Genomic DNA, 27,188 nt, shown 5'->3' with positions numbered 1-27,188 from the left:
CGGGCTAGAGGTTGGAGGTAACTCAGCTTACTCTAAGAACAAATTTGGGAGGTAGGTTAAGTGAAGAGAGAATGGTGCAGCCCACAGCTATCCAGTGTGCTTCATGGCTGAGCATAGATCTGAAGGCTGGCTTCCCAAATTCTAAGCCCAACACTCTAGTATAGTTTTTCAGGCATAAATGGCTTTAAAAGGGCATTAGACACATTCGTGCAAGATAGGTGTATCAGCGGCTAATAGCCATGACGGCTAAAGGGAGCCTCCACATTCAGGGGCAGTAAACCTCTGGATAACAATGCCAGGAGGCAACAACTGGAGGGCCTCACCCTCTATGCCCTGTTGTTGACCCTCCAGAGTAACAGGTTGCCAACTACATAAGACAGGATGCTGAACTAGATGGACCACTGGTCTTATCCAGGAGAGGTCTTCTTATGTCCATATCTGATGTCAGACGCTTCTGGCGCACCGTGAGAAATCAGTTTTATATCTGGACAACAGGGATGTCATAGTGCTGGTCGTCTTCAGTCAGAAGAGAGACTTCATGCCAGTCCCTCTGATACGCCTCCATATAGTTTACGCAAAAATCTCCTGAGTGGAACTTAAACAGCCTGTAAACGATTATCTTCACTTCCAGAGAATACCCAAGGAGGAACATATCAACCTGCAGAGGAGAAAAGGTGAAAATGATATTTCCAGAAATGCAAGGGAAAACCCACTAAGTTAAATGAGAACTATATACGGGCTCTGAATCTTGTCAGCAATGTGATGTCTGTGCAATACAATAACCACTATGTTTAAAAGAGCCAGAGTCCAGTAGCACCTTAAATACTAACAAAATTCCTGGCAAGGGATGAGCTTTTGTGAGCCAAAGCTCATTTCTTCAGATATCAACCTGAAGAAGGTATCTGAAGAAGTGAGCTGTGGCTCACGAAAGCTCACACCCTGCCAGAAATCTTGCTCTTTTCTAATGCTAATACATTAAATAAAGAAGCATATGCAATTGTGTGCACTTTTAAAACGCAGAGGAGTATTAACCTAGAGCCATCAGGAGATAATCCCATCATCCTCAATCATGCTCGAATAGTCACAGCATCCTTCCCTGACATGTGATGCACATTCATGACAGTTATAGTCAGAAACAGCGCGACTGTTCGGATGACGGCATGATGCTGAGCAGTTCAGCAGCGTGTATCATTCTCACTAACACAGATACCCATCGTGCACAATATTTAAAGGCAGACAAAGTATCTACTGACTGAGGATCTACAAAACCTCATGGCTTTTGTGCTGTTCCATCTAAACCTCGCAGACATTTAAACATTTGGCCTAAAGCACGAAGAATGCGCGCTTGAGGACTACTGTTGTTTCTGAAACTCTCATGGTGTAGAGGAGGTTTATAAACCTTTCAAATGTTTTGTTCCGTTTTTAAGAGATGCTGCATTTCCTTGACTTTTGCACTGAACTTCCACATCATAAAGGCTCATCTGAAGTCAGGATCCTGGTAAAGGAACACTTGATGTCGTCATGGGTTACACGTGAAAACAGGGCTTCTTTGGTGGCGATACTCACTGGTACCGAGTACTATCACCTTTTTTCGGGATCTCCCGATTACGTTTAAATTTAAGAGTGCAATACTAGGCTGTTGTTTATGGACAATCAAAGCATAATTGAGACTTCAGAGGGCTACTGCCTCATAAATTTTCAATCCTTCCTCTGTTTCTTGCATGAGTAATTACTGCCTGTTCTCCAGGCTTCCAGGTTCTTTCTGCACTCATGAATCAACTGTATATTACCAGCTCTTGATTTCTTGGGGAAGAAGAGGCAGTGTTTATTTTGCACTGTGTGGTTTGCCAAATCCATGACTGCTTTTTGTTTTCTAGTATTTTCTAATTGCGCTAATATAATCTTAAACATTTAAAAGAATTATGAGTTGTGACTTGGGCCAGCTATAAAAAAAAAGTACTGAAGAAGACCCACCCACAAGAACTTAAATTGATAATTCACTTTCAATTAATGGAATGCCAGAAAAGAACAGGAGCAGATTAATCCAATCAGGAAACAGGACCTTTGGTGAAGGGGCTTTCCTTCCAAGTATACAAATAAGTAAAATCTTGCCCATGGGGACAGATTGTTATGGAGGATATACCACTTTATGAAATGCCACGTGGAACTCTACTTCTCTCCGGCAGCCGACTGTGAACAAGGAAGAACTGGGCAGCACAGAACAGTTTGCCATGCTCATGCACCCATAAAGCAATGTTTTATGTCCTTCTAGGAAACCCATCTCTCAGGTGATGGAGCATGCAACATGGTGCTCTCTTTTGGACATCATGTTCAACAGGCTTAGAACACACAAGGGGGAACTTTAGAACTCTGGAAAAATGACACAATGCAACAAGGGAGTTTAGTCCTTATGGCTGTCCAGCCAGTCTACATATAAGACCACCACTTTACTGGGTGGGGGGATGTGTGATACAGGCATTGCCAGTGAAAGTATTTTAAAACAGTGTCCCTCCCATCAGTATATGAAACACACATCAAAATATTTAATTTACTCATGGGTAACTGCAAAACACAGGCGAAGTTGCAGCTGGCCAAATACTGAAACTACCCCCTATGACAGTGTCTACAGGGGGGGAAAGGTAAGCTCAAAACACACTGAAGTACTTTGGCAAGGATTTGAAGCTACCCACAGGGGCCCCCAGTGCAACATTAGGAGCAGAGCTCAGTTCCCAAAGAAACCGTGCTTTCATTTTTAGATAAGCACGTTTCTAGTCCTTATGAAGGCCATGGAGCTATAACTGAATGTGTTGGTGTAGCCTCTCAGAATCTCAAAGCCAGATAAATGGCTAAATAACACTATCATCAGCGGTGAAGAAATAGGGCTTCAGGGTCCTGCATAGCTCTTTTCATCCCTCATGACCAGAAGAAGCTAAATAAGGCACACAAAAGCAGAATTATGGTTGCAGAACCCAACCTCCCTTGGGAAAACATTCTGAGTTTTGTTTGGTTTAATGGCACACTGACCTAGTCTTGACTCGGACAAAAATCCCCCATTTATCTCAGGAATACATTCCTGATATTGCAGTCTATTGTTTCTCAAAAGCCACAGAAGCGTTCCGTCTTGACTGCCAGCCCCATGTTTACCTGGTCAAGGCCTCTCTTGTCCCCTACAGAATTCAAGTGATTCATCATGTAACTCAAAGGGTCCAAGGAGGTGTCGCGCGTGAAGAGGAGGTGGAAAAAACTGGCGATGTGCTCTTTGTTGTTCAAGCATTCGTAGGCTTCTATTACTTGGTACAGCATGATGAATTTTATGCCCTCATACATTTGGTGCTCCACATTTTCATCACCAAAAAGAGCAGTGCACAGATTTCCTCTTTCATACGGGTCCTTAATGCTGCTGATTTCCATCCACTATAATGTAAAGGACCATTTTTTAAAAGTTAGATTGTCAGGGTGATGCTAGAGACTCAGCAATTAAAAATTTTAAAAATCAGTTTCCTTTTGTCTAACATATCTCTACAGCATGGTGTAATGGTTAGGAGCAGGTAGACGATAATCTGGAGAACTAGGTTCGATTCCCCGCTCCACCACATGAACCGCGGACTCTAATCTGGTGAAACGCCACTCCAGCCAGACATGGAGCAGCTCTTGGACTCTGCCGTCACCAAGCCACCAGAACAAAGGAGGTGAGTCTGCTCTCTGCACATGTGCAGACACAAGTATTGTTTTGGGAGGATTTAAACACCCCCAATATAATTTTTAATAATTCCAGATTTTTATGCAAATCCAGGGGTTCCCTGGAGAAAAATCTCTTCTCTCTCAGCATGGGCTCAATCTGTGGATTTGGAGATCCACAGATCTGTCCACACTTGAGAAATAGATATATAAATGATTATATCTTATTCCATGTTTCTTCCAAGGAGTGCAGGATATTATATCATTTGCTAACACACACACACCCCATTTTCAACCAGTACAAAGTCAACACAATCATACCCTTCTGGCTTCAACAGTTAGGTATCACAGCAAAGACTTCTGGGGTGGCCAGTGGCAACCTAAGGACATACCAATGCTTAGGGTTGCCAGACCCGGGTTGAGAAATACCTAGAGGAGCCTGAGGAGGGGAGGGTTTGGGGAGGGGAGGGACTTCAATGCCATAGAGTTCAGTTGCCAAAGTGGCCATTTTCTCCAGGTGAATTGATCTCTATCGGCTGGAGATCAGTTGTAATAGCAGGAGATCTCCAGCAACCACCTGGAGGTTATATGCAACACCGGTTAAGGAATCATTCAGTATGCAACCACTTATTTATATTTGATACATATGTTTTTCTATTTACTTAAGAGGAAAAACCTTAATGTCCTAAGAGGTTTATTCCAAAAACTGCAAGATTGCGGTCGGATAATATGGGATACACATTCTGAGGAAGCCTACGACGAAACAAGTTAAAACCAGAATTTTGTCAATTGGGGCGCCCAGATCATTGTTTTCCATCACTGCAATTGCCCAAGTCAATTTTGCAAAGAATTCTTCTTGTATTTTGAGAACACGGAGCTGCAAAGCAAAGATTTCAAGAACTGAAGTCTGATTGGATAAGACTAACCAGCTGACTCGGAAGTAAGTGCATCTTCTTCGTGGCGTGTAGGATTCACGTAGCCTTAGCGTATTTATAATTTGGGACACTTTGACAAGTTTTCTTATAATATGTTGACATAACGGAATAATAAGAGTTTTACCATCATTGAGCGATCTTTCCGGGTGTTAACATTATCCTGTAATTAGTATAACAACTTTTCATCATATTGTTTGGCATATAGTACATGAATATATGCATGGTGGTTTACCTTGTATTTTGTTATAAACATTAAGGGTTTTCCTCTTAAGTAAATAGAAAAACATATGCATCAAATATAAATAAGTGGTTGCGTACTGAATGATTCCTTAACTGGTGTTGCATAACCTTCTGTTTGGTACGCTCCTGTTGCTTCTATACCACCTGGAGGTTGGCAACCCTATCTGTGGAGTATAATGCCATAGAGTCCACCTTCCAAAGCAGCCATTTTCTCCAGGGGAACTTTACTCTGTGACCTGGAGACCAGATCTCCAGCCACCACCTGGAGACTGGCAACCCTACATTGTTAGGGTTGCCAGCTCTGGGTTGGAAAATACTGGGAGATTTTGGGGGTGGAGCCTGAGGAGGGCAGGGTTTTTGGAGGGGAGGGACTTCAATGCCATAGAGTCCAATTGCCAAAGCAGCCATTTTCTCCAGGGAAAACTGATCTCTATCGCCTGGAGGTCAGTTGTAATAGCGGGAGATCTCCAGCTACTACCTGGAGGTTGAGAGAAAGTATAGTAAGGGCTCTATAAATGACATACAAACTCTTATTCTATCACTGGCTTATAGAATAAGAGTTTGTATGTCATTTATAGAGCCCTTACTATACTTTCTCTCAGCTTGACTTTTATAGTAAACGTGCCTTTTTTGCTCCAACTACCTGGAGGTTGGCAACCCTAGCAATGCTGCACGTATCACTTGGACTTAATACATCTACTCTGCCTGTTATTTCTTCTCACTAAGTACTCGTGGGAATTGTTAGTTCTTTGAGATGCTTTGGGACATCTAAAAGGGTGTTCTTTGGATTCACACAAAACTAAAATCCCCTTGTTTCTGGGGAGGATGCCATCCAAAAAATACCAGATTTAACTCGTCCAAGTTGATTATGCAGATGTACCTATACAAACTTCAGCAGGGAGGGGACTGAATGCTTGAAAGGGGTGGCTAAGTACTGCATTATAGTTCAATATCTGTCCATTAGAACTGCTACACAGGATGGTGTAATTGGCAGGTAATGCACCATACAGTGTCAATGATTAACTAAATTCAACATTCTTTCTAGTGCTGCCAATGAAGTATGTACCCTCCTATCACAGGGAAAACAAAACCAAAAAACCCACATACGACATCCTTTTAGGGGGTATAAGCTGACTAAAGGGTTGGGGGTTTGTTTTTTAATCACTTCGCTGACTACGGAAACCTCTCTGCTGCAGTCTTCTCATACTGAAAGAAATGCGTGATCGCTTTTGTTTCCCAAATTGTAAGACACTCCTCACTGTGAAGGAAAGGATTTTTTAGTATTTGCCTCACACACTCATCACAGGAAACAAACTACCTTAAAAGAAAAAGAAGAGTTGGCTTATATATGCTGACTTTCGCTACCTTTTAAGGAGAATCAAACCAGTTTACAATCTCCTTCCCTTCCCCACAACAGACACCCTGTGAGGTGGGTGGGGCTGAGAGAGCTCTAAGAGAACTGTGACTAGCCCAGGGTCACCTAGCTGGCTTCATGTGGAGGAGTGGGGAAACCAACCCAGTTCTCCAGATCAGAGTCCACCGCTCTTAACCACTACACCACACTTGGAATACTGTGTACAGTTCTGGTCACCACACCTAAAAAAGGATATTACAGAGCTTGAGAAGGTGCAGAAAAGAGCAACCAAAATGATTAGGGGACTAGAGCAACTGCCCTATGAGGAACGGTTAAAACACTTAGGGCTGTTTAGCTTGGAAAGAAGGCAGCTGAGGGAAGACATGATAGAGGTCTATAAAATTATGCATGGTTTGGAGAGAGTGGACAGGGAGAAGATTTTCTCCCTCTCCCATAATACTAGAATGCGGGGTCATCTGCTGAAGCTGGAGGGTGAGAGATTCAACACAGATAAAAGGAAGTATTTCTTCACACAACGCACAGTTAAATTGTGGAACTCCCTGCCCCAAAATATGGTGATGGCTGCCAACTTGGAAGGCTTTAAGAGGGGAGTGGACATGTTCATGGAGGAAAGGGGTATTCATGGCTACTAGTTAAAATGGATACTAGTCATGCTGCATACCTGTTCTCTCTAGTATCAGAGGAGCATGCCTATAATTTTGAGTGTTGGAGAAGACAGGCAGGATGGTGCTGCTGCAGTCGTCTTGTTTGGGGGCTTCCTAGAGGCACCTGGTTGGCCACTGTGTGAATGGACTGCTGGACTTGATGGGCCTTGGTCTGATCCAGCAGGGCTTTTCTTATGTTCTTATGCTGGCTCTCAGAATACCTTTTCATATACCCTAACAATGAAAACTGATTATCAGCTAGGATTTTAGTTAACTGATTTACTAACTAAACCAATTAAAGGTTACAGTCTTCGTATTTTTAGCACTGTGACAGCAGTTACCATGTGTTGTCCAATTCTATTTGTCCTACTATAATCTTCCCACTCACCTGATTTTTTAACATATCAATACATTTACGTAGCTTTCCTAATATATTTGAGCTGGTGTACTGTTCAGGTCCAAAGCTATATTGCTGGATCCAGTTACAACCTTGTGAGTAAAGAAGTTTCTCAGGGAGCTGAAAGAAAGGAAAAATACAACCAGAGTCACTCAATGGAAAAAAACATATTTTGAAAGTGAATCAAACACTTGGGGGAAACATCCACCTCCTTCAGAAAAGGAGGCAGGGAGTGGAACATACAAGAAAACACGTTTCTAGATCAAAGTTTTTGGAAATGTAGACAAGTAAGTTGAGTTAGCAGAACAGTGACTGTCCTCAAGACCTGCCTCTACTATGGCCTATGCTGGGATTTTAAAAACAAAGGACTTGGAGAAGATGCAATATGAAAACCACTCACTGTGTACACCAGCATTTGTTTCATAACACACCTTTAGAACATCTATTGCCTTCATCCATGGTGGAAGAGGAATACCTTGGTGGAATATCTGAAACAACACAGCTCTCAGCACGCAATAGTTATCTCTTCTTACTTGACGTATATATTTTACATGATGTCTCCAAAACAGCTCTTCATAGGCCTTAAGAAGAAGAAGAAGAAGAGTTGGTTTTTATATGCTGACTTTCTCTACCTTTTAAGGAGAATCAAACTGGCTTACAATCGCCTTCCCTTCCTCTCCCCACAACAGACACCATGTGGGGTAGGTGGGGCTGAGAGAGCTCGAAGTGAACTGTGACTGGCCCAAGGTCACCCAGCTGGCTTCATGTAGAGGAGTGGGGAAACCTACCTGGTTCACCAGATTAGAGTCCACCACTCTTAACCACTTCACCACAATGGAGATACATATCACAATAAACAATATTTTGTGAACTTCCTAAGTGGTTCTGACATGAGCTGAGCTCAGATGAAAGCTTCTGGAGAGCATTAAAAACAGCAGAACAGGAGGCCAGCAAATGAGACAGAGCCCATTTACTCAATTAAAACACTTACATACCCCACCTTCTATCTCATAGATTCAAGGCAGCTAAACACACACAGATTAAAAACATAGCCAAGCCAGTTTATGCTCCACTCACAGTGCATCCCTGAGAGGAATGCCTGCGCCGTCCATTGGAGGCAACACATCTGGCTGCCTCCAAAGAAGGTTTGGGCCTCGCCGAAACCTCCTTGCGCAGTTAAAAATCTAAAAGGGATGAAACTTCCGGTATGATGGCTGACCCGAGCACATCTTCTCTCAAGAGCTCTTGAGAGAACCTAGAGACTCTCCGAATACGGGACACCTTTCAGTGCCCCGTACACATTCCTAAATGGTGGAACGTGGAGCAGGAAATTCCTGCAGCTGCAAAGTGTGGTTAACTCCCAAACTTACCCCGGGAACGAAGCCCAGGGAGGTCTGGATGTTTGTCCCACCGGCTAAGGAAGAAACCATCGCCATGAGCGTCTTTATGGAGCCAGGCTCGGATCTCCTCTACCAAACACCAATTATTGAACTATTTTAAAAAACAGAAACCCCGGCATCCGACACCTGAGTAAGTGCCAAGAACTCCTTTTGTTTACTTTTTAATTATGAAAGACTGAGGAGCCTGCTGAACTAGCTACAGAACCTGCCCCCCCCCCAAGATCATGAAATAACCTGGAAAAAAAGGAACATTTACTAACCTGACTGTGGAATTATAATCTTATTTATGGGTAGACATAACAACAGACGCTTTGAGTGACACTGCATGCAGCAACTAAAGGCTCTGAGTTGGAAGGGGAAGGGGAAGGGACGAAGATTTATTTCCGATCTGACGCACTTTCGCTTTTAGAAGTCCTCCTGCCACGTTTAACTTTGAGAGAGAGATTTTGCTCGAAGAACCGGATGTATTGTTAAACCTATCTAGAGCACTTAGAAACTTTATGGTTTGTGTTACATTAAAACTACCCGACTCTGCAACAATCAGCTCGGTAGGGAACCATGGATTACAAAGAACTGGAGCAAATGTTGGTACAGCACACTGAAATAATTAACAACCAAATTCAAAAACAAACAAAGCAAATGATTCAACTTATTGACCAGAAATTTGACAATGTTCTAAATGAGATTAAGACAATTAAAGACCAAGTGAAGGAAATGAGAACAGACATGAATGAGATGGAAATTAACGTGAAAAAAGTGAAGAATGAGCAAAAAGAAATTCAAATGGAAATTAAGGATTATAAAAAACAAATTGGAGAAATACAATCACAAGAAGAGATCCTGAAGGACCAGATTGCACTTTTGGATATGAAATCGAGAGAGTCTAACCTACACATATGCAATCTCGCGGAAAGATTTGGAGCTACCAGAGAGACCATGGTAAAGTCACTTGCTGACATTTTCCACATAAATGAACAAAAATTAAATCATGCCATAGAAAAGATTTACAGGGTCCCCCTGTCTCCAAGCATGCAGAAATCAAAGCCAAGAGAGATTGTAATTGGTTTTTATGATCTCAGAATGAAGAACACTATCATGCAAATCCAATTTGATAATTGTCTCTCAGTAGATGGCGTACCATTGATACTGCTAAAGGATATACCTCGCCACCTCGTTACGAAGAGGAACGCTTACAAAGACTTCACTATGATATTAAGAAAAAATGGAATAAAGTATGCTTGGCTAACTCCACAAGGTCTTACTTTTACTTATAAACAGATCAGATGTGCTGTCAACTCATTGGCAGAGGTTGAAAAATTTCTACTAAGAAATAAAGAACTGGTGGATTCCATCCAAGAAAGAGGACAAGAAGAAGCACAACAAGATGAAAATTCAAGTTTGCAAGATGCAGTAACTGGACACCATGGTCACTAAGAGACTATACCAAGAAAGCAAGAAAAAACCAATGGAAATCTTAGACAGAAAAAGTCGTTCAAGAAGAAGGGCTAAAGGGTTGGAGGGTATTGAAATAATGGGAGAATGGGGAGGTGTGGGAGAATAATAATGAGTTTTTTTAACATACTTATTAATGTGATGAATTTATAGATCTATCCTTATTTTGGGAGCTATTATGTAACCTAATGGCATTTTAAATTTTCTCCTTTTTAATCTTAATTGATAAAACTAGTGATTAGGTTATATATGATATGGGTATATCATGGATGTTAGAAACAAATAGAGAATTAAAAATAATTATATACCAGTCTAGTGAGAATAGACAATTTTTATTATAAAGGAGTAACTAGATTAAGAATAGGTTAGAGGAAATGGGGGGAAGTCGAAATTATTATTATATGTATTTAATCAATGAAGGTATGCATTAAGCTATATATTGTTATTTACTGATATATAGAATGATAAGCTTTATGGAATACTGAATAAGATAAATTGTATTTTATGGAAAAAGCAATAAAAAATTTTATATAAAAAAAATCTAAAAGGGATGTTCCTGGCCTGAAAGGGCTTAGGAGGCTGCCTAACAGCAGGTCCTCCCCCAGCTCACTGCCAGAACACCCCAGGAATGCCTCCTGGGATGCAAGAATGCCCCGGGAATGCCTCCCAGGACACCGGTGCGGGCTTTGACGGAATTCGGACACCGGCAGAAGGCCCTGTCGGCCTCCTGGGGTGGCAATGCCATGGCAGCGGCCACTGACTGGGTTTTCCTGCCAGCGCTCGGGCCACTAACACCAGGGTAAGTTGCCCGGATGCTGGCGCATGGGACCCAGTCACAGCACCTTCCTGGCCTCCTAAGGGCTTTCACCCTTAGAGCTCAGGAATGCGCTGTTAGTACCCTTGGAAAGAAGAAGAAGAGTTGGTTTCTATATGCTGACTTTCTCTACCATTTAAGGAAGAATCAAATCGGCTTACAATCACCTTCCCTTCCCCTCCCCACAACAGGCACCCTGTGAGGTAGGTGGGGCTGACAGAGCTCTAAGAGAGCTGTGACTAGCCCAAGGTCACCCAGCTGGCTTCATGTGTAGGAGTGGGAAAACAAATCCAGTTCACCAGATTAGCCTCCGCTGCTCATGTGGAGGAGTGGGGAATCAAACCTGGTTTTCCAGATCAGAGTCCATCACTCCAAACCACCACTTTTAACCACTACACCAAACTGTCTTGCAGGCCCTGCAAATACAGCCAGTGAAGGTGCCCTCAGCACCCACTTGGATTGTCCACTCCATAGATATACCACAAAGAAAGCCTGTGACCTAATTCCATTCACACACACTTATCATTTCGTCCCCGTGAGAAGGTCAATACTTTCTCCACACAAAAGGGAACTTATTGTCGAAGGCTTTCACGGTCAGAGTTCATTGGTTCTTGTAGGTTATCCGGCCTGTGTGACCGTGGTCTTGGTATTTTCTTTCCTGATGTTTCGCCAGCAGCTGTGGCAGGCATCTTCAGAGGAGTAACACTGAAGGACAGAGAGACCCTGTCCTTCAGTGTTACTCCTCTGAAGATGCCTGCCACAGCTGCTGGCGAAACGTCAGGAAAGAAAATACCAAGACCACGGTCACACAGGCCGGATAACCTACAAGAACCAAAAGGGAACTTGTGTGAGAAATACTTCCCATCTTAAAAGAGTCAAGGAAAGCCAGTGAAAACGCTCACGTACATTGCAAGAAACAAGTCACATCAGCATGTATGCTGAAGTCCCCCAGAACTAATGACCTGGGGTACTCCAAGGCCCACCAGCAGGTTCAGCAGGGTATCTGCTGGTGCGCTAGGTGATCAGTGCACCAGCCAGATAGCCAAACTCTCATCAGCGTCTTCTTCTTCCTCTTGCCTTCCATTTTTGTTAGAAACACACACCAAACTCACATGAGGCATACACATACGTATGGATCTCCCCACCCCATCTAGTTTTAACACAAAGAAAACAAAGAAATATACCTTACACTGAGTGAAATCATTGGTCTATCGAGGTCAGTATTGTGTATTCTAACTGGCAGAGACAGGTTGAGGTCTTTCACGTTACCTCCTACCTGATCATTCTGACTAGAGATGCCAGGGATTGATCCTGGGACCATCTATGTGCCAAGCAGATGTTCTACCACTGAGCCACAGCCCATTCCCAGACAACAGCTTGCCCAGACCAGCAAACCACTTAAATCCCCCACCCAAATACCTTCCTTTCCAGCTTGGCTTGCAGAATACAAGCAAATGGAATTTGCCAAGCAGGCGAATTCTAGTTTGCTCAGCCACCCAAACGAAAAGCTCCCGTTCTTAGGGAGGGGATATGGCTCAGTGGTAGAGCCTCTGCTTGGCATGCTGAAGGTCCCTGGCATCTCCAGTCAAAGGGATCAGGCAGAAGGTGATGGGAAAAACCTCTGAGACCCTGGAGAGCCGCTGCTGGTCTGAGCAGACAATACTGGCTTTGATGGACCAAGGGTCTGATTCAGTGAAAGGCAGCTTCATGTGTGTTCCTGTGCTTTGCTGCTCAATAACTCTTACTTCTCTCATCTGCCTGGCTTGCTCTGTTTCTCCTTTCCATTTCTGTGCACAGTGGCCAAGCAGGTTGACTTCCGACCGTACGCTGTGGTTCTCTAAATCAAGAACAGATATCAGTCAGGAAAAAAGTAGGTTTGCTTAAAATGTAATAGAGGGGAGGGGACAACAACAAACATAAATTTTTACTTGTGAATTTCCTCTGCAGGTATCTGCTCCACCTGAAAGCCAAACAAAGAGTGCAGTCAGAGAGCCTGCAGCAGCAAGCAAACATTTCTCCTGTTGGGAAGTGATAGCAGGAGGGCAAAGGACTAACGGAAGGATTTCTTCATGCAACATACAACTCATCCGTCCACTGCCAGACAATGTAATAATGGCCACTGAAGGTTTTTTCATGGCATCAAGACAGATTACAGAAATTCAGGATCTGCCGACACCGGTTGCTCCTGACAAATAAATGGAACCTCAAGGCAGATCATGAGAGGGAGGGCAGGAAGGTTTGCATCGGTGTTTGGCTCTTGTGGCCCTTTCTTGAAGGCCCAGGGTAGTGCCAATCACCACTTTGAGGTCATAAGAACATAAGAACACAAGAAAAGCCCTGCTGGATCAGACCCAGGCCCATCAAGTCCAGCAGTCTGTTCACACAGAAGCCAACCAGGTGCCTCCAGGAAGCCCACAAGGAAGACCACTGCAGCAGCATTTATCCTGCCTGTGTTCCAGAGCACCTAGTATAATAGGCATCCTCCTCTGATCCTGGGCCAGGAAGCAATTTTCCTCCTGACCAGATTGGCCAGGGATCCTGGAGGGTTTTTTTTTGGGGGGTATCTTCTAGCTGTGGGGTAAGGGTCACTGGGGTTTGTGTGTGGTAGTTGTGAATTTCCTGCATTGTGCAAGGGGTTGGACTAAATGACTCTGGCACGCCCTTCCAACTCCATGATTCTATGTAATTCTATGTAGAGCGAGTAAGTAAACAGAAAGGCCGCTGGCTCACAAAGGAAGGTCATCACCCTAGAACTGTTGGTGCGCTTCCGGAGCCATCAGACTTGCTGCCATTGGAAACAGAGCACCCAACTAGACGGGACTTGGTCTGATCTAGCCTGGAAGATCTCAGGTCAAGCGCTCCCAGTCTCAACCTACCATTTCAACAGATGAGCCAGGTATGTGTACAGCTGCTGGCAGTACCAGAGAGCGGTGGTGAGAAGAGGCATGCTTTAATGCACGGGGTCTCTTTTCAGCTTGCAGCCTGCAGCAGAAGGTGTCGCTGGCCGCTCCGCTCCGAGACTGCAGCTCATTCTATCCTAAAATGGGGGAGGGAGAGAAAATTAACAGGCTTCACAGTGTTTGCAAGAGATAAAGGTCATTATTATCCCATCATTCAGGACAGGATCACTTTAACGTCTCCTCCCAGGCACACTGCCCCATTTGTCCCCCAGAAGCATGAAGAAACAGACCCCCCTCCCCACACACACATACCTGAAGGACTGCTTGGGGGACAGCCAGAAAATGAGAAAATCAGGTAAATTCAAGAGGCATTTACAGACCCTTCAGCTTTTTTTAACCAGAATTTGGATAAATAATTCTTTTTACTAGCAGCAGGTTGTACGGTTGTAAGAGTATGATTATTTGACTTATTCAGCCACCAATTCTTTGTGTTTTTTGTGTTTTTTTTAACTTTGAGGGTTTTAATTAATATGTCTTTGATTTTCAGCGGACCTACCTCGAGCCCGTAACTGGCAAAAAGGTGGCTGAAAACGTCCCAAATAAATAAACAAATCCATTATTACAGACAGGATGGAAACACAAACCGAAAATAGGCAGAGATGCTGTTGAGAAATTAAGATACGTTGTACCACATCCCTTTGGAAAATGTTAGTTAATGCGTTTGAGGAAAGGGGAAAATATAATTGCAGAGGGATGGGTATGACAGGTATGACCAATAGACCAGATGCGTTTTGGCCTCCTGGGCCTTCCTCAGTGGGCAAATTATACAAAACATGGTTATTAAAAACACATCCACAAAATCACACAAGGTTGGAAGAGACCACAAGGGCCATCCAGTCCAACCCCCTGCCATGCAGGATCCCACAATCAAAGCGCTCCCGACAGATGGCCATCCAACCTCTGCTTAAAGACCTCCAAAGACTGGGACTCCACCACCACCCCACCCCGAGGCAGCGCATCCCACCGTCGAACCGCCCTCACCGTCAGAAAGTTCTTCCTGATGTTTAGGTGGAATCGCTTTTCTCTTAGTTTAAATCCATTACTCCATGTCCTAGGCTCTGAAGCAACATAGAACAAGCTAGTTCCCTCATTAACATGGCATCCCTTCCAATATTTAAACATGGCTATCATGTCACCCCTTAACCTTCTCTTCTCCAGACTAAACAAACCCAACTCCTTAAGTCTCTTCTCATAGGGCATAGATTCCAGACCTTTGACCATTCTGGTCGCCCTCCTCTGGACACGCTCCAGAAATGTATTATATCAGAAATTTATAAACCTTATATCCTGGGTGGCTAGGTGCAAATTAATCACACCAATTATAAGAATTTCAGCATGGTAATTTGCTCCCACAAGTGCCTGGTGCAAAAAAAATCTGTTTCCGGATATGTTGTAACATCAACAAGTGACAAAATATCGTAGCATCAACAGACTGCTAAAGTCAGCTCTTAATAGAGTGATGTGTCAATGATTTAAAAACAACAACAGGCAAACCCTCTGGTGGCACAAAGGGGCAGGGAATGGCTACAGGGCACGCGGGCAGGGAAGACTGTGTCCATATGGACACGACCAGGAAACATCTGGACTTTCCCTTCCACATGGCACCCTCTCTGGCTTCGCTGTGACCTTTCCAAAAGCATAATAGTAAAGCAGCTTTCAGATACATCACAGCAAAGCCCAGGAAAACCCCGTGGGTGCACAAATGTCCACTTCGGGACTTACCTTTGAAACAGACGAAACAGGAAGTTGACATTTCAAGAAGAGCCACATTGGCACATGGCGTCTGCTGATGTTTTCTTTAGGGAATTCCCCACCACCACCACCCCTCCCTAGGAAAAAAACAGGGACACCAGGGAAGACAAGAGACCAGGAACAGATGAAACCTACTGAAGCTGTTGGCGATAGTGAGGGGGATTTGTTAAAAGGAGTAGCTCCGTTTAGCTCAGGACTGGTGAAAACTGACACCAGGCTCCATTTACTAGTTTGTCAAATATCACTAGATACAGTTGTTTGCTCTACAAGAGTACTGTAGGGGGGGAAAAATGGAAGACAAAAACGCCATCCTTATCAAAAAGGAGACTGAAATAGTTGCTTATTAAGCAGGAACCAAATCAGCTGTTGACAAAGTTAGATATATATCCAAATAAGTCTCAAGCACAAGTTAAATAGAGCAACACATGTAAAAATGATGTTGCCTTTGAAGCAATATTTGCAAGTAGCATGCTTACAGAAAAAAAGCCTTATCTGTAGGAGTGGGGAAACCGCAACACCAAACTCATCCAGTTATACCCCTCAAAACAGGTAGGGCTTCAAATGATGTATAGACCAAAGCCTGGACTTCGGATTCTGGCTGTTCAGAAAGGAGGAACAGAAGAAACAGTCTATTCATCTGTCTGCGTGTCACACCCAGGCTTTATGGCAGGCAGGGTTATGAATGTGCAACAAATTCAGTTCTGTAGGCCTTCAATGTAAGACTTCCAAAAAAGAAAAAGATAACTGGATGAGAACGCACGGCCCATTTCATATTTGCGGCTCAGATCCACATATCTGCCCTGGAGGCTGTGTTCCTGCAGCAAAGATGTCACATGACCCCAGCATTCAGATCTCAATATTTTGTTTCTACAAAAACTGATGTTGTCCCTTGATGGTAAATACATTGCTGGGCGGAATAAAATTGTCACAAGTCCCTATAACGTAGGGATGACCAAAGTGGAGCCCCGTGGCAAAGAGTGTTAAGCTGCAGTACTGCAGTCCAAGCTCTGCTCACGACCCGACTTCGATCCCGATGGAAGTCGGTTTCAGGTGGCTGGCTCAAGGTTGACTCAGCCTTCCCTCCTTCCGAGGTCGGTAACACCAGTACCCGGCTTGCTGGGGGCAAAGCGTAGACAACTGGGGAAGGCGATGGCAAACCACCCCTTAGACACTGTGTGCCTAGTCAATGTAAGCATGTGACATAAGAACATAAGAACGGCCATGCTGGATCAGACCCAGCCCATCAAGTCCAGCAGTCTGTTCCCACAGTGGCCAACCAGGTGCCTCTAGGAAGCCCACCAACAAGACGACTGCAGCAGCACCATCCTGCCTGTGTTTCAACCCCCTAACTCAATAGGCCTCTGACCCTGGATGAATACTAATTCATTTTGACTAGTAGCCATGGATAGCCCTCTCCTCCACGAACATGTCCACTCCCCTCTTAAAGCCTTTAAAGTTGGCAGCCATCACCACATCCTGGGGCAGGGAGTTCCACAATCATGCCAACATCATCTCACAAGTGCTTTTCTAATCTATTTCTTTAAAAAAATCCAACAGCAAGACCACTTCCTAGCTCCCCATCCAAAGAATATCCACCTGTTCTATTGATTTTGTTTGTTTTTGTTCTGATTCAGTGGAAACTCTCCGGGGCTATGAACTCATGTGAATACATGAAGCTGCCTTATACTGTCAGACCACTGAGGTCAGTATTCCCTGCTCAGATTGGCAGCATCTCTCCAGCGTCTCAGGTAGAGGTCTGCCAAGCCAGCTACTACCGGATTGATTTAGCTGGCGATTGAACCTGGGACCTTCTGCATGCCAAGCAGATGTCCCACCGCTGAACCACAGCCTGCTCTCCACTTGGCAATGCTGGGACACGCATCCATCCACTGAATTTTCAGAAAAGGGACTGTGAACAGGTACAGCTCCTCCCCTTCCTCTGGCATCAAGGCTACATGGTTGAATAAAGGATACGACAAGAAGTTCTATCACTATGCTGAGGCCTGGGGAAAAAGTGGGGGTGGGTGGGGAGGAAGCTGTTGGGTGCTATTTCTTATCAAGAGTTCAGGAAGAACCTTTATTTTATGCTTTCTACTACCCCAAAGCATTTGTTGGCAATTCGCAGGAAGGACCTTTATTTTATGCTTTCCACCACCCCAAAGCGTTTGTCGGCAATTCGCAGAGATGTATCTGCCCCTCATATGGTGCAGAACTTTTAGAAGAGGACCCCTATGTTCCGGTTCTCTACTACAGATCACAGAGGTAATTTAAACACCCCCCTTTCAGATCTAGGAACACTGAAAGTGAAGGAGAGGACCCTTCGTGTCTCCGCTTCTTCTAAGACTTAACATCGATACTGAACTTTCAAGGGTTGAAGGCACTTCCTACATATTACCTCCGGAAGACTGTCAGGTCCGTATTGGCGCAGCCATCTCCCTGTTTCCCTCGGGCTAACTGAAAGAGTAGTCGGCACCAGCCCACAGTCAAAGTGAGCTGCAGCAGTGCCAGTTTTCTCTCGTTGCTGTCGATGCCAACTAAGATGCCCTGTAGGGTTCCCTCTCTTTCTTTTCGCAAGGAGGGGGAGAAAAGAGTGAGCAGGAGGGATCCCGCTGTTTCTCTGAATGAGTCTGTTGCTAGTATGCCCGGGTTCACGGCACCTTTGCGGGGAAGGCTTGAGCAAAGGGGTATTTACCAAATATAAAAATCCAACAGGAAAAAAAAGATGGCGGGGTGTGTGTGTGTGTGTTCCATTTTCTTCCCTCGCAGTAGCCCCAAAGTCACAAAACTGGCCAGGCCACAGGCTTTCTGGGGTTGCCTGGGAACCCCACCTCTATGCCAGAGGATTCCAACGGAGAAGCCCTCCACCCTGGTCCACTCTGAACCAGGAACGTCCCGTTTTCACCTCTTCTCTGACCCACCACTAGGGTTGGCAACCTGCAGGCGGTGGCTGGAGATCTCCTGCTATTACAACTGATTTCCAGCCGACAGGGCTCAGTTCCCCTGGAGAAAATGGCTGTTTTGGAGGGTGAACTCTATGGCATTGAAGTCCCTCCCCTCCCCCAAACCCCACCCTCCTCAGGCTCTGCTGCAAAATCTCCAGGTCAATCAATCAATCAATCAATCTTAATATTTTAGTCACAGACCTTAACAATATTCAGATTAAAACCGTACAAGATATATAACCCACAACACCCAGAATGACATGAATAAAAGTTTTAAAATGTTACAGTCGTGTTTATACATATGATTACTGATTTAAACATTATAGTTTAAATTCCCCGAAAACATTCTTTAGTTCCGCTAAAATATTCGTGCGATGAAAACTTTTCGACAAATTTCTTCCTTCACTTAGACCCTAACATGATTTTTCAAAAAGCCACGCTAAGCATGATCTTAGAATTAGCATCTGCCATTAAAAAAATCTAACTTGGCCCTCAACTGTATCTAGTACAACTGGGATACGCTGGGTTAATTTAAAACGAATGGCATGATGAAGTGGGCAACTGAACAAAATATGTGGGAGGTCATAGAACCATCTAGTCCAACCTCCTGCACAATGCAGGAAATTCTGAACTCCCTCCCCGCCATAACCCCGGTGACCCATACTCCATGCCCAGAAGATGGCCTCTGTTGAACCCGTAGTGCAGGGACTCAGCCTTAGATTACAGGGAATTTTTAAAATATCTGCCATGGGCGTAAGCTGAAGGCATTTGAAATTGTGCTGTCGGAAATGCTCTCCTTACATCAGCATCTTTAAGGTTGACAATGAAGAAACTGAAATAGTTCAAGACTTTCTATTCCTTGGCTCCACCATCAACCAAAAAGGAGACTGCAGCCAAGAAATCAGAAGGAGATGGAGACTGGGAAGGGCAGCCATGAAGGAGCTAGAAAAGATTGTGAAGTGTAAGGATGTGTCACTGGCCAAGATTAAGTTAATTTATGCCATCGTATTCCCTATTACTATGTATGGGTGTGAAAGCTGGACACTGAAGAAAGCTGATAGGAAGAAAATGGATTCCTTTGAAATGTGGGGTTGGAGGAGAGTGTTACGGGTATTGTGGTCTGCCGAAAAAGACAAATCAGTGGGTTATAGATCAAATCAAGCCTGAAGTTACCCTAGAAGCTAAAAAGACTAAACTGATGCTATAGTATTTTGTTTTTTTAAATAATTTTTTTATTGTTTTCCTTCTTTTAATACACCCATGTAAAAATCAACAGTTAACACTAAAAATTAATGAAAATAATAAGCAATCTGTAATAAACATGTAGTGACTTCCCCCTCACTCTCTTCCATCTACAAATAAAGTGTATATACTTCTGCTGATTGAACTAATCCCCATATTAATTAAGGAATATATATTTATCTTATCTAATATAGTTCATTCAGTGCCTTAATATATAATCATAATAGAAAGTATATATGAGAGGTAAAATCAAAGAATATCCTTTAAATCAGTGGTTCCCAACCTTTTTTGACCAGGGACCACTAGGACTTTTTTGTTCGGTGCCGGGACCCCAAGGTTCAAAATAAAAATCCCGAGAATTTGAAAATAAACTTTAATCATAACTGTTAGTTAAACATTAAACTTAGAACAATATTTGAATATATATTTTATAATAGAGAACTTTTAATTGAAACTATCAATTTATGACGGGTTTATAACTTTGCTTCGCGGACCTTCATTTAGTTCTCGCGGACCCCTGGGGGTCCACGGACCCCCGGTTGGGAACCAGTGCTTTAAATGAACCCATCAAAAATTGACTCTCACAATAAATTCCCCACGCTACGCTATTGGAATTTGGACGTATTATGGCAGTGGTTCCCAACCTTTTTTTGACCAGGGACCACCAGGACATTTTTGTTCGGTGCTGGGACCCCAAGGTTCAAAATAAAAATTCCGAGAATTTGAAAACAAACTTTAATCATAACCGTTAGTTAAACATTAAACTTAGAATAACATTTGAATACATATATATTTATAATAGAGAACTTTTAATGGAAAACATTAATTTATTATGGGTTCATAACTTTGCTTCGCGGACCTTCATTTAGTTCTCGCGCACCCCTGGGGGTCCACGGACCCCGGTTGGGAACCAGGAACCCACCAAAAATTGATTTTCACAATAAATTTCAAATAAATAAATGAAAACAAATGTTCACAATACATTTCGCGACAGCAGGGAAAAGAGATTATGACAAATTGCTCAATCAGTGGCTCTTCCCTAGCCAGGGGAAGTCTACCTGCTGCCACAATTTCAAAATACATTCCTGGGGATGGACGTATTGCGAGAAGTCAAGGGTCCCTGGAAAAGACTAGGAAAAGCGGGGGGCGGCAGGAAAAGAGGAAGACCCAAGCAGGGATGGATGGATGAACTCAATGCAGGAAGCCCCGGACCGTCCCTTTGCAAGACCTGAGCAGGCAGCCTCGAAGCCCCCCCCTCCTTTAATTCAGGCCCCGCCCCATCCCCACCCGCCACGCGGACCCCCGACCCACCCCCAGGAAAGGGGCGAGGGGGCACAGCCTCCGCCCGGCGCGCCAAAGCCGGAGCAGCCGTCGAGGGGAGCGCGCCCCGGCCCCTGGAGAGCCGCTGCCAGCCTGAGCAGGCAACGCTCACCTTGCCAGGTGAGCGTTGCCTGCTCAGGCTGGCAGCGGCTCTCCAGGGGCCGGGGCGCGCTCCCCTCGACGGCTGCTCCGGCTTCTTGCGCAGGCGGCCCAGAGGGCAGGAAGCGCCGCAAGGCTCGGCAGGGGCGTCCTCCTTTCTCCCCCCCCACGCCCCTCGACAGCCCCTCCCTCCTGTTCTTCTCCCCCCCCCAATAAGAGCGGGGCCGCCGCCCCCTCTCCCCCGGGGTGGGGGAGAGAAGCCAAGCCGCGCGCGCTCTCACCTGCCCGGCCGCCGCCTGGCACGCAGAGCGAGGAGGAAGCGGCCGCCCCGTCTGCCCCGCAGCCTCCTCCCACCCCCGGCTCCGGGAGGAGCGTGGGGGGGGGGGGGTGGGGGGAGTTCCCATTGCAGGGAACCTATTTTTTCAGAACGAGCCCTTCACCCCCCCCAGCTCTTTTGGATTCCTTAATGCGCTCAGTGCGGCCACGTCCATCCTTTGATCTACCCGAGCGGTCTCCCCTGGTGTTTCGGGTGGTCCCCGTTTCATTGCATGGACCACCCTTGCAGCAATAAAGGTAAAAGGTAAAGGTCCCCTGTGCAAGCACCGGGTCATTCCCGACCCATGGGGTGACGTCACATCTCGAAGTTTACTAGGCAGACTTTATTTGCGGGGTTTACTAGGCAGACTATGTTTATGGGTTGGTTTGCCAGTGCCTTCCCCAGTCGTCTTCCCTTTACCCCCAGCAAGATGGGTACGCATTTTACCGACCTCGGAAGGATGGACGGCTGAGTCAACCTGGAGCCGGCTACCTGAAACCGACTTCCGTCGGGATCGAACTCAGGTCGTGAGCAGAGCTTTTGACTGCAGTTCTGCAGCTTAACACTCTGCGCCACGGGGCTCCTCCTTGCAGCCATACTGGCATGAAAATAAGTGGAAATAAATGTGTGTGCGTAAAGTGCCGTCAAGTCGCAGCCGACTTATGGCGACCCCTTTTTGGGGTTTTCAAGGCAAGAGACTAGTAGAGGTGGTTTGCCAGTGCCTGCCTCTGCACAGCAACCCTGGTCTTCCTTGGGGGTCTCCCATCCAGATGCCAACCAGGGCCGACCCTGCTTGGCTTCTGAGATCTGACGAGATCAGGCTAGCCTGGGCCATCCAGGTCAGGGAGGAAATAAATATAAACCCACCCAAAAGCCTATTTCTTCATGCGCTAGACTTGCAACGCTGCATCGCTGGTACTTCCATGCTGTTTTTTTTTAATGACATAACAGCCAGCAGGCTATAATTCGTACGTCTTTTATACAGCGCCCCAGCACAAATGGACTTTGCCCCCCCCCCCTTTCGTGTGTCTGGGCGTGGAGAGCCTGGCAGGCAGGGAACCCGCCAGACTCGCAGAGAGAGGCCGAGCAAGCGCCAGGAACAGAGAGACGTGCCACTATGGCTGCAAGGCGGCCTATGCAATGAAATGGAAACCACCTGAAACACCAGGTGAGACCGCTTGGGTAGATAAAATGATGGAAACCATCTGAAACACCAGATGAGACCGCTTGGGTAGCTAAAATGATGGAACTGGCCACACAGACTGCATTGATAAATAAAAAAGAAAATGCTGCATTTATGGCAGATTGGGAGGCATGGACAACACTGCTGTGTAAATGAACTTAATTTGGGAAACATTAAGGGAGATGTTCGGATCTAATTCAGATTTTTTTGAAGTAATTGAGACGCTAACGTTAAAAAGTAGAGTTTCAGATAACGGTAAAGGTGGTTTATTACAATGAATTAGACACTAAATACAAAGAGAGAAATAAGAATATCAACTGGACAGGGGGGGAGAGGGGAAGGCAACTATATATATTTAATGATAAGATCGAAATTATTTACAGTATATACTGTATGAATGGAATGATATAATAGAATGTAAATTAGTTTGAAATATAATTTAAAAATTAAAAAAAAAACGAGGAAGGAAGAGAGCCTTTGGTAGCGTGCGAAGACGAGGAGAGCCCCGCTGGCCTAGACCCAGGCCTATCCGGCCCAGCAGTCTGCTCCCACAGTGGCCAGCCGTGGGCCTCCAGGGAGCCCCGGAGCAAGACCTCTGCAGCAGCTCCATCCTGCCGGGGTTCCACTGCACCTCATGGAATAGGCCTTGCTCCTATACCGGAGAGAATAGGTGTGCATCATGACTAGTGTCCACTTTGACTAGTAGCCCACAAACAAGACGACTGCAACAGCATTCTCCTGCCTGTGTTTCACAGCACCTAATAGAATAGGCATCCTCATAAGAACATAAGCAGAGCCTTGCTGGAGCAGACCCAGGCCCATCAAGTCCAGCAGTCTGTTCACACATTGGCCAACCAGGGGCCTCTAGGAAGCCCACAAGCAAGACGACTGCAGCAGCATTTATCCTCCCAGTGTTCCACAGCACCCAATATAATAGGCATGCTCCTTGATCCTGGAGAGAATAGGTATGCATCATGACTAGTAGCCATTCTGACTAGTAGCCATGGATAGCCTTCTCCTCCATGAACATGTCCACTCCCCTCTTCAAGCCTTCCAAGTGGGCAGCTGTCACCACATCCTGGGGCAGGGAGTTCCACAATTTAACTTTATGGAGGTGATGACACCTCTGTTAGGTGATCTCAGCACATTCCTTTGGCCAGGCTGTCTGCAAGGGTACACCCGAAGCTTTTGACAACAGGAGATAATCTGTAATCCTTAACAGTGTTCCTTGGTGGTTGTTGCAGGTGTTTCTTCTTGGGGATCCTACAAGTTCTCTGTCATTTATGGAAACACTCCACCCCGTTGCTGTACAAACATTTTATAATGTTCACCAAATAATGTGCAATAAGAATTTGCTTCTTATTAAGGTCTGTGGCAAATTCATCAAGAACAATTTTCAAGTGCTTTTTCTTCTGTTAAGTCTGCACACTCTTCTCAGATGTGCTTATAGGGTACATTGCATTGCAGGGATTTATACTGCACAAATAGAAGGTTCTGTTACAACAAAGCAACAAGTTATTTTTGTGTGATCTACACAGGAGCATGGATTTATGCATCTTCCCGCAGTTCAGATTCCAGGGTATGCATATGGTTAATGGAGGGACTTAAAATTACCTGGGATGTAGGTGAGCTGGGTAACCATAAAGCAATTGGTCAGTATATATCATTTGAAGAGGAAATGGGACGAGGAATTTGCATGTTGCTTGGGAATACATGGGAAATCACAGAGAAAAAAATGTGCAAAACACCAGAGGTTACAAGGTGTTTGTCTAATAACTTGTAGCTACTCCAAAAATTTTCAATTTTTGTTTACTGTTATGTATTTTATTTTACTCATTACAGACCTATGTGCCATAAAGCATAATTACCTCATTTCTGATGATAGCTACAGTAAGTCCCATGTAACCTGTTGTAAACAAGTTATATGTAATTATTGAGTGATTTGTATTAGTTATACTTCTGTTTGTTGTTGAATTCAAGGATATAGTCCAGAGAAGGATATCAAAGCGGGATACTAGCCAGCAGACCTGTCACTGTTGTGGTTCTATGTTATATTATCAACACTTTTGCTTTTTGCATTTGCTCATTATTTGTTGTGTATGTTTTTTATTTATTTATTTCTTTGTTACTATTATTTTGAATTTTTTTGGAGTAGCTACAAGTGATTAGATAAACGCCTTGTAAACAGTGTTTCACTTACCTGTAATTGTTGTTCATCGAGTGTCTTCAGTGCAAGCACACATGGGACTGTGCAGGCCAGCCGCAGGAACATTTTTACAAGCTTTTCTAAGCTCCAGAGCTATTTGAGCGCTCCCCGCCCCTCCCACTCCTGGGCCGGGCTCCCCTTTCCCGTCCAGTGGGCCATGTGATTGGGGTGGGGCCAGTTCTCCTCCCTCAGTTGTCATGTCGCCGCAGTGGGAAGAATCTCCAAATTAGGTTTCATACATGTACGTATAGCCCACAGTGGGGACGGAGGGAGGGATACGTGCCTGCACCGAAGACACTAGATGAACAACAGTTACAGGTAAGTGAAACACTGTTTTCATTGTCGTGTCTTCGTTGCAGTCCCACATGGGAGAGTAGCAAGTACACTAACCTTTGGCGGTGGGTGTGGGCCTCTCAATGGAAAATCGATTGAAGTACTGTTCTCCCAACGGCTGCTTCTTGTCTGGAGTCAACGTCCATGGAGTAATGCTTCACTCGAGGGACTCAACCACGTCGCTGCCCTGCAGATGTCCATCAGGTCAACCTTGGCCAGGAAAGCAGCTGAAGAACTCTGCGCCCTTGTTGAGTGAGCGTGGACAACCAAAGGGCAGTCCGTGTGTGCAGCCTGATACGCACATCGGACATATGATGTCACCCATCTAGAAATGGACTGCGCAGATGCAGCCCTCCCTTTTTTCTGATCCTTGAAGCATATGAAGAGGTTCATGTCCTTTGTAAATGTTTTGGTCCTGTCTAAATAAAACACTAACGTTCTCCTCACATCTAGTATGTGCACTGTTTGATCGGCCTGTGATTGCGGGTTTGGAAAAAAGGTTGGCAGAACTATGTCCTGTGACATATGGAACTGAGAAACCACTTTTGGCCTAAATTCTAGGCTGGGGCGCAGCACCACCTTGTCAGCATGAAATTTGGTGAAGGGGCATCAGCACGTAAAGCTGCCAGTTCCCCCACCCTCCTTGCGGAGGTGATAGCCACCAAAAACACTGCCTTGTAGGAAATCATCGCTATATCACAAGTGGCTAATGGCTCAAAAGGTTGCCTCATCAGGTGAGTGAGAACTAGGGACAGGCTCCATTGAGGAATGGGGAGCCTAACCTGCAGATACAGACTGTACAAGCCCTTCAGAAATTTCTTGAAGAGTGGGTCTGGAAAGACCATACTGGACCCCACCGGAAAGTGGAACATTGAGATTGCTACTAGATGAACCTTGATGGACCTAGTGGCCAGTCCCTGCTTTTGCAATTCTAAAAGGTATCTGAAAATGTCCTGTAACGGCATGTCTCCGGGTTTAGCCTCTGGGAATCTGCCCATATTTCAAATCGTTTCTACTTACCGATATAAGAGTGGCAAGTAGATAACTTCCTCACCGCTGTCATTACCTCTAGGACTTCCCGGGGCCAATGCCTTATGCGTGGATCCACCATGCTGCTAAGTGTGGAGTTTGGACCTCCGGGTGTCTAAGTGGACCTATCTTGAACAGGTCCGCCTTCTGAGGCAGAAGCCTGCGTATGCCCCGAGAAAGGTCCCATAGAGGACTGAACCATGTCTTCCTGGGCCAAAATGGGGCTATCATGATGCAAGTCACCTTTTTGTCTCTTAATGACACCAAGACCTTCTGCCCCAAGGGCAGAGGTGGGAAGGCATAACACGTGAGGCCGTACCAGCGGAGCTAGAACACATCCCCTAGTGAACCTAACCCTTTTGCTGCTCTCGAGCAGAACAAGGGGCATTTGGTGTTCTCCTTGGTGGCAAACAAATCTATCTGTGGCCGGCCCCATTCCTTGAAAATAGGGGCAAGGTAACAGTCGTGTTCAACCCTCAAGTCCCTGCTGAGAGCATCTGCTAGGACATTCTCCTCTCCTGCTATGAGGATGGCAGAGAGTGTCACTCCGTGGGCAAACGCCCATGACCATAGTCTCATGGCCTCTGCGCAGTCTCACTGAGCCTGTTCCTCCTTGTTTGTTCATGTACTATTTGGTGGCATGTTGTCTGTGGCCACCAGCACTCTCCTTCCGGACACTGAGTCTGCAAGAGAAACAAGAGCGTAACAGACAGCTCGCATCTCAAGCTGGTTAATATGCAAGCAAGACTCAAAATCCGCCCAGGTACCCAATGTGTATTGGGAACCTAGGTGTGCTCCCCACCCGTGGAGGGAGATATCCGTGTAGAGTGTGAGCTCGTGAGTCTAAGTGCCTAGCACAGTGCCATGGAAT

General features: G+C 45.2%; 1 protein-coding gene across 1 annotated transcript; it reads right to left on the bottom strand.

The window, feature by feature from the left end:
* Nucleotides 1-478: 478 nt before the first annotated feature.
* Nucleotides 479-13,882, bottom strand: OTULINL (OTU deubiquitinase with linear linkage specificity like). Its single transcript, XM_056854774.1, has 7 exons — nucleotides 13,812-13,882; nucleotides 12,864-12,895; nucleotides 12,681-12,772; nucleotides 7,701-7,850; nucleotides 7,261-7,389; nucleotides 3,145-3,414; nucleotides 479-658 (listed from the first exon to the last, which is right to left on the bottom strand). Exons 1-7 carry the CDS (start codon nucleotides 13,880-13,882, stop codon nucleotides 479-481), a joined length of 924 nt encoding a protein of 307 aa, XP_056710752.1.
* Nucleotides 13,883-27,188: the final 13,306 nt, after the last annotated feature.

The sequence above is a fragment of the Euleptes europaea genome, chromosome 8 (genome assembly GCF_029931775.1).
Source record: "Euleptes europaea isolate rEulEur1 chromosome 8, rEulEur1.hap1, whole genome shotgun sequence".
NCBI lineage: Eukaryota > Metazoa > Chordata > Lepidosauria > Squamata > Sphaerodactylidae > Euleptes > Euleptes europaea.
This window is presented reverse-complemented; position numbering and strand designations above follow the sequence as displayed.

Coding starts and splice junctions, on each gene's coding strand:
- OTULINL (XM_056854774.1), bottom strand. CDS start 13,882: ATGCCTCTTCTCACCACCGCTCTCTGGTACTGCCAGCAGCTGTACACA. Junction 12,896..13,811: donor CTGGCTCATCTGTTGAAATG/GTAGGTTGAGAC, acceptor TTTGGCTTTCAG/GTGGAGCAGATACCTGCAGA. Junction 12,773..12,863: donor CCTGCAGAGGAAATTCACAA/GTAAAAATTTAT, acceptor TTCTTGATTTAG/AGAACCACAGCGTACGGTCG.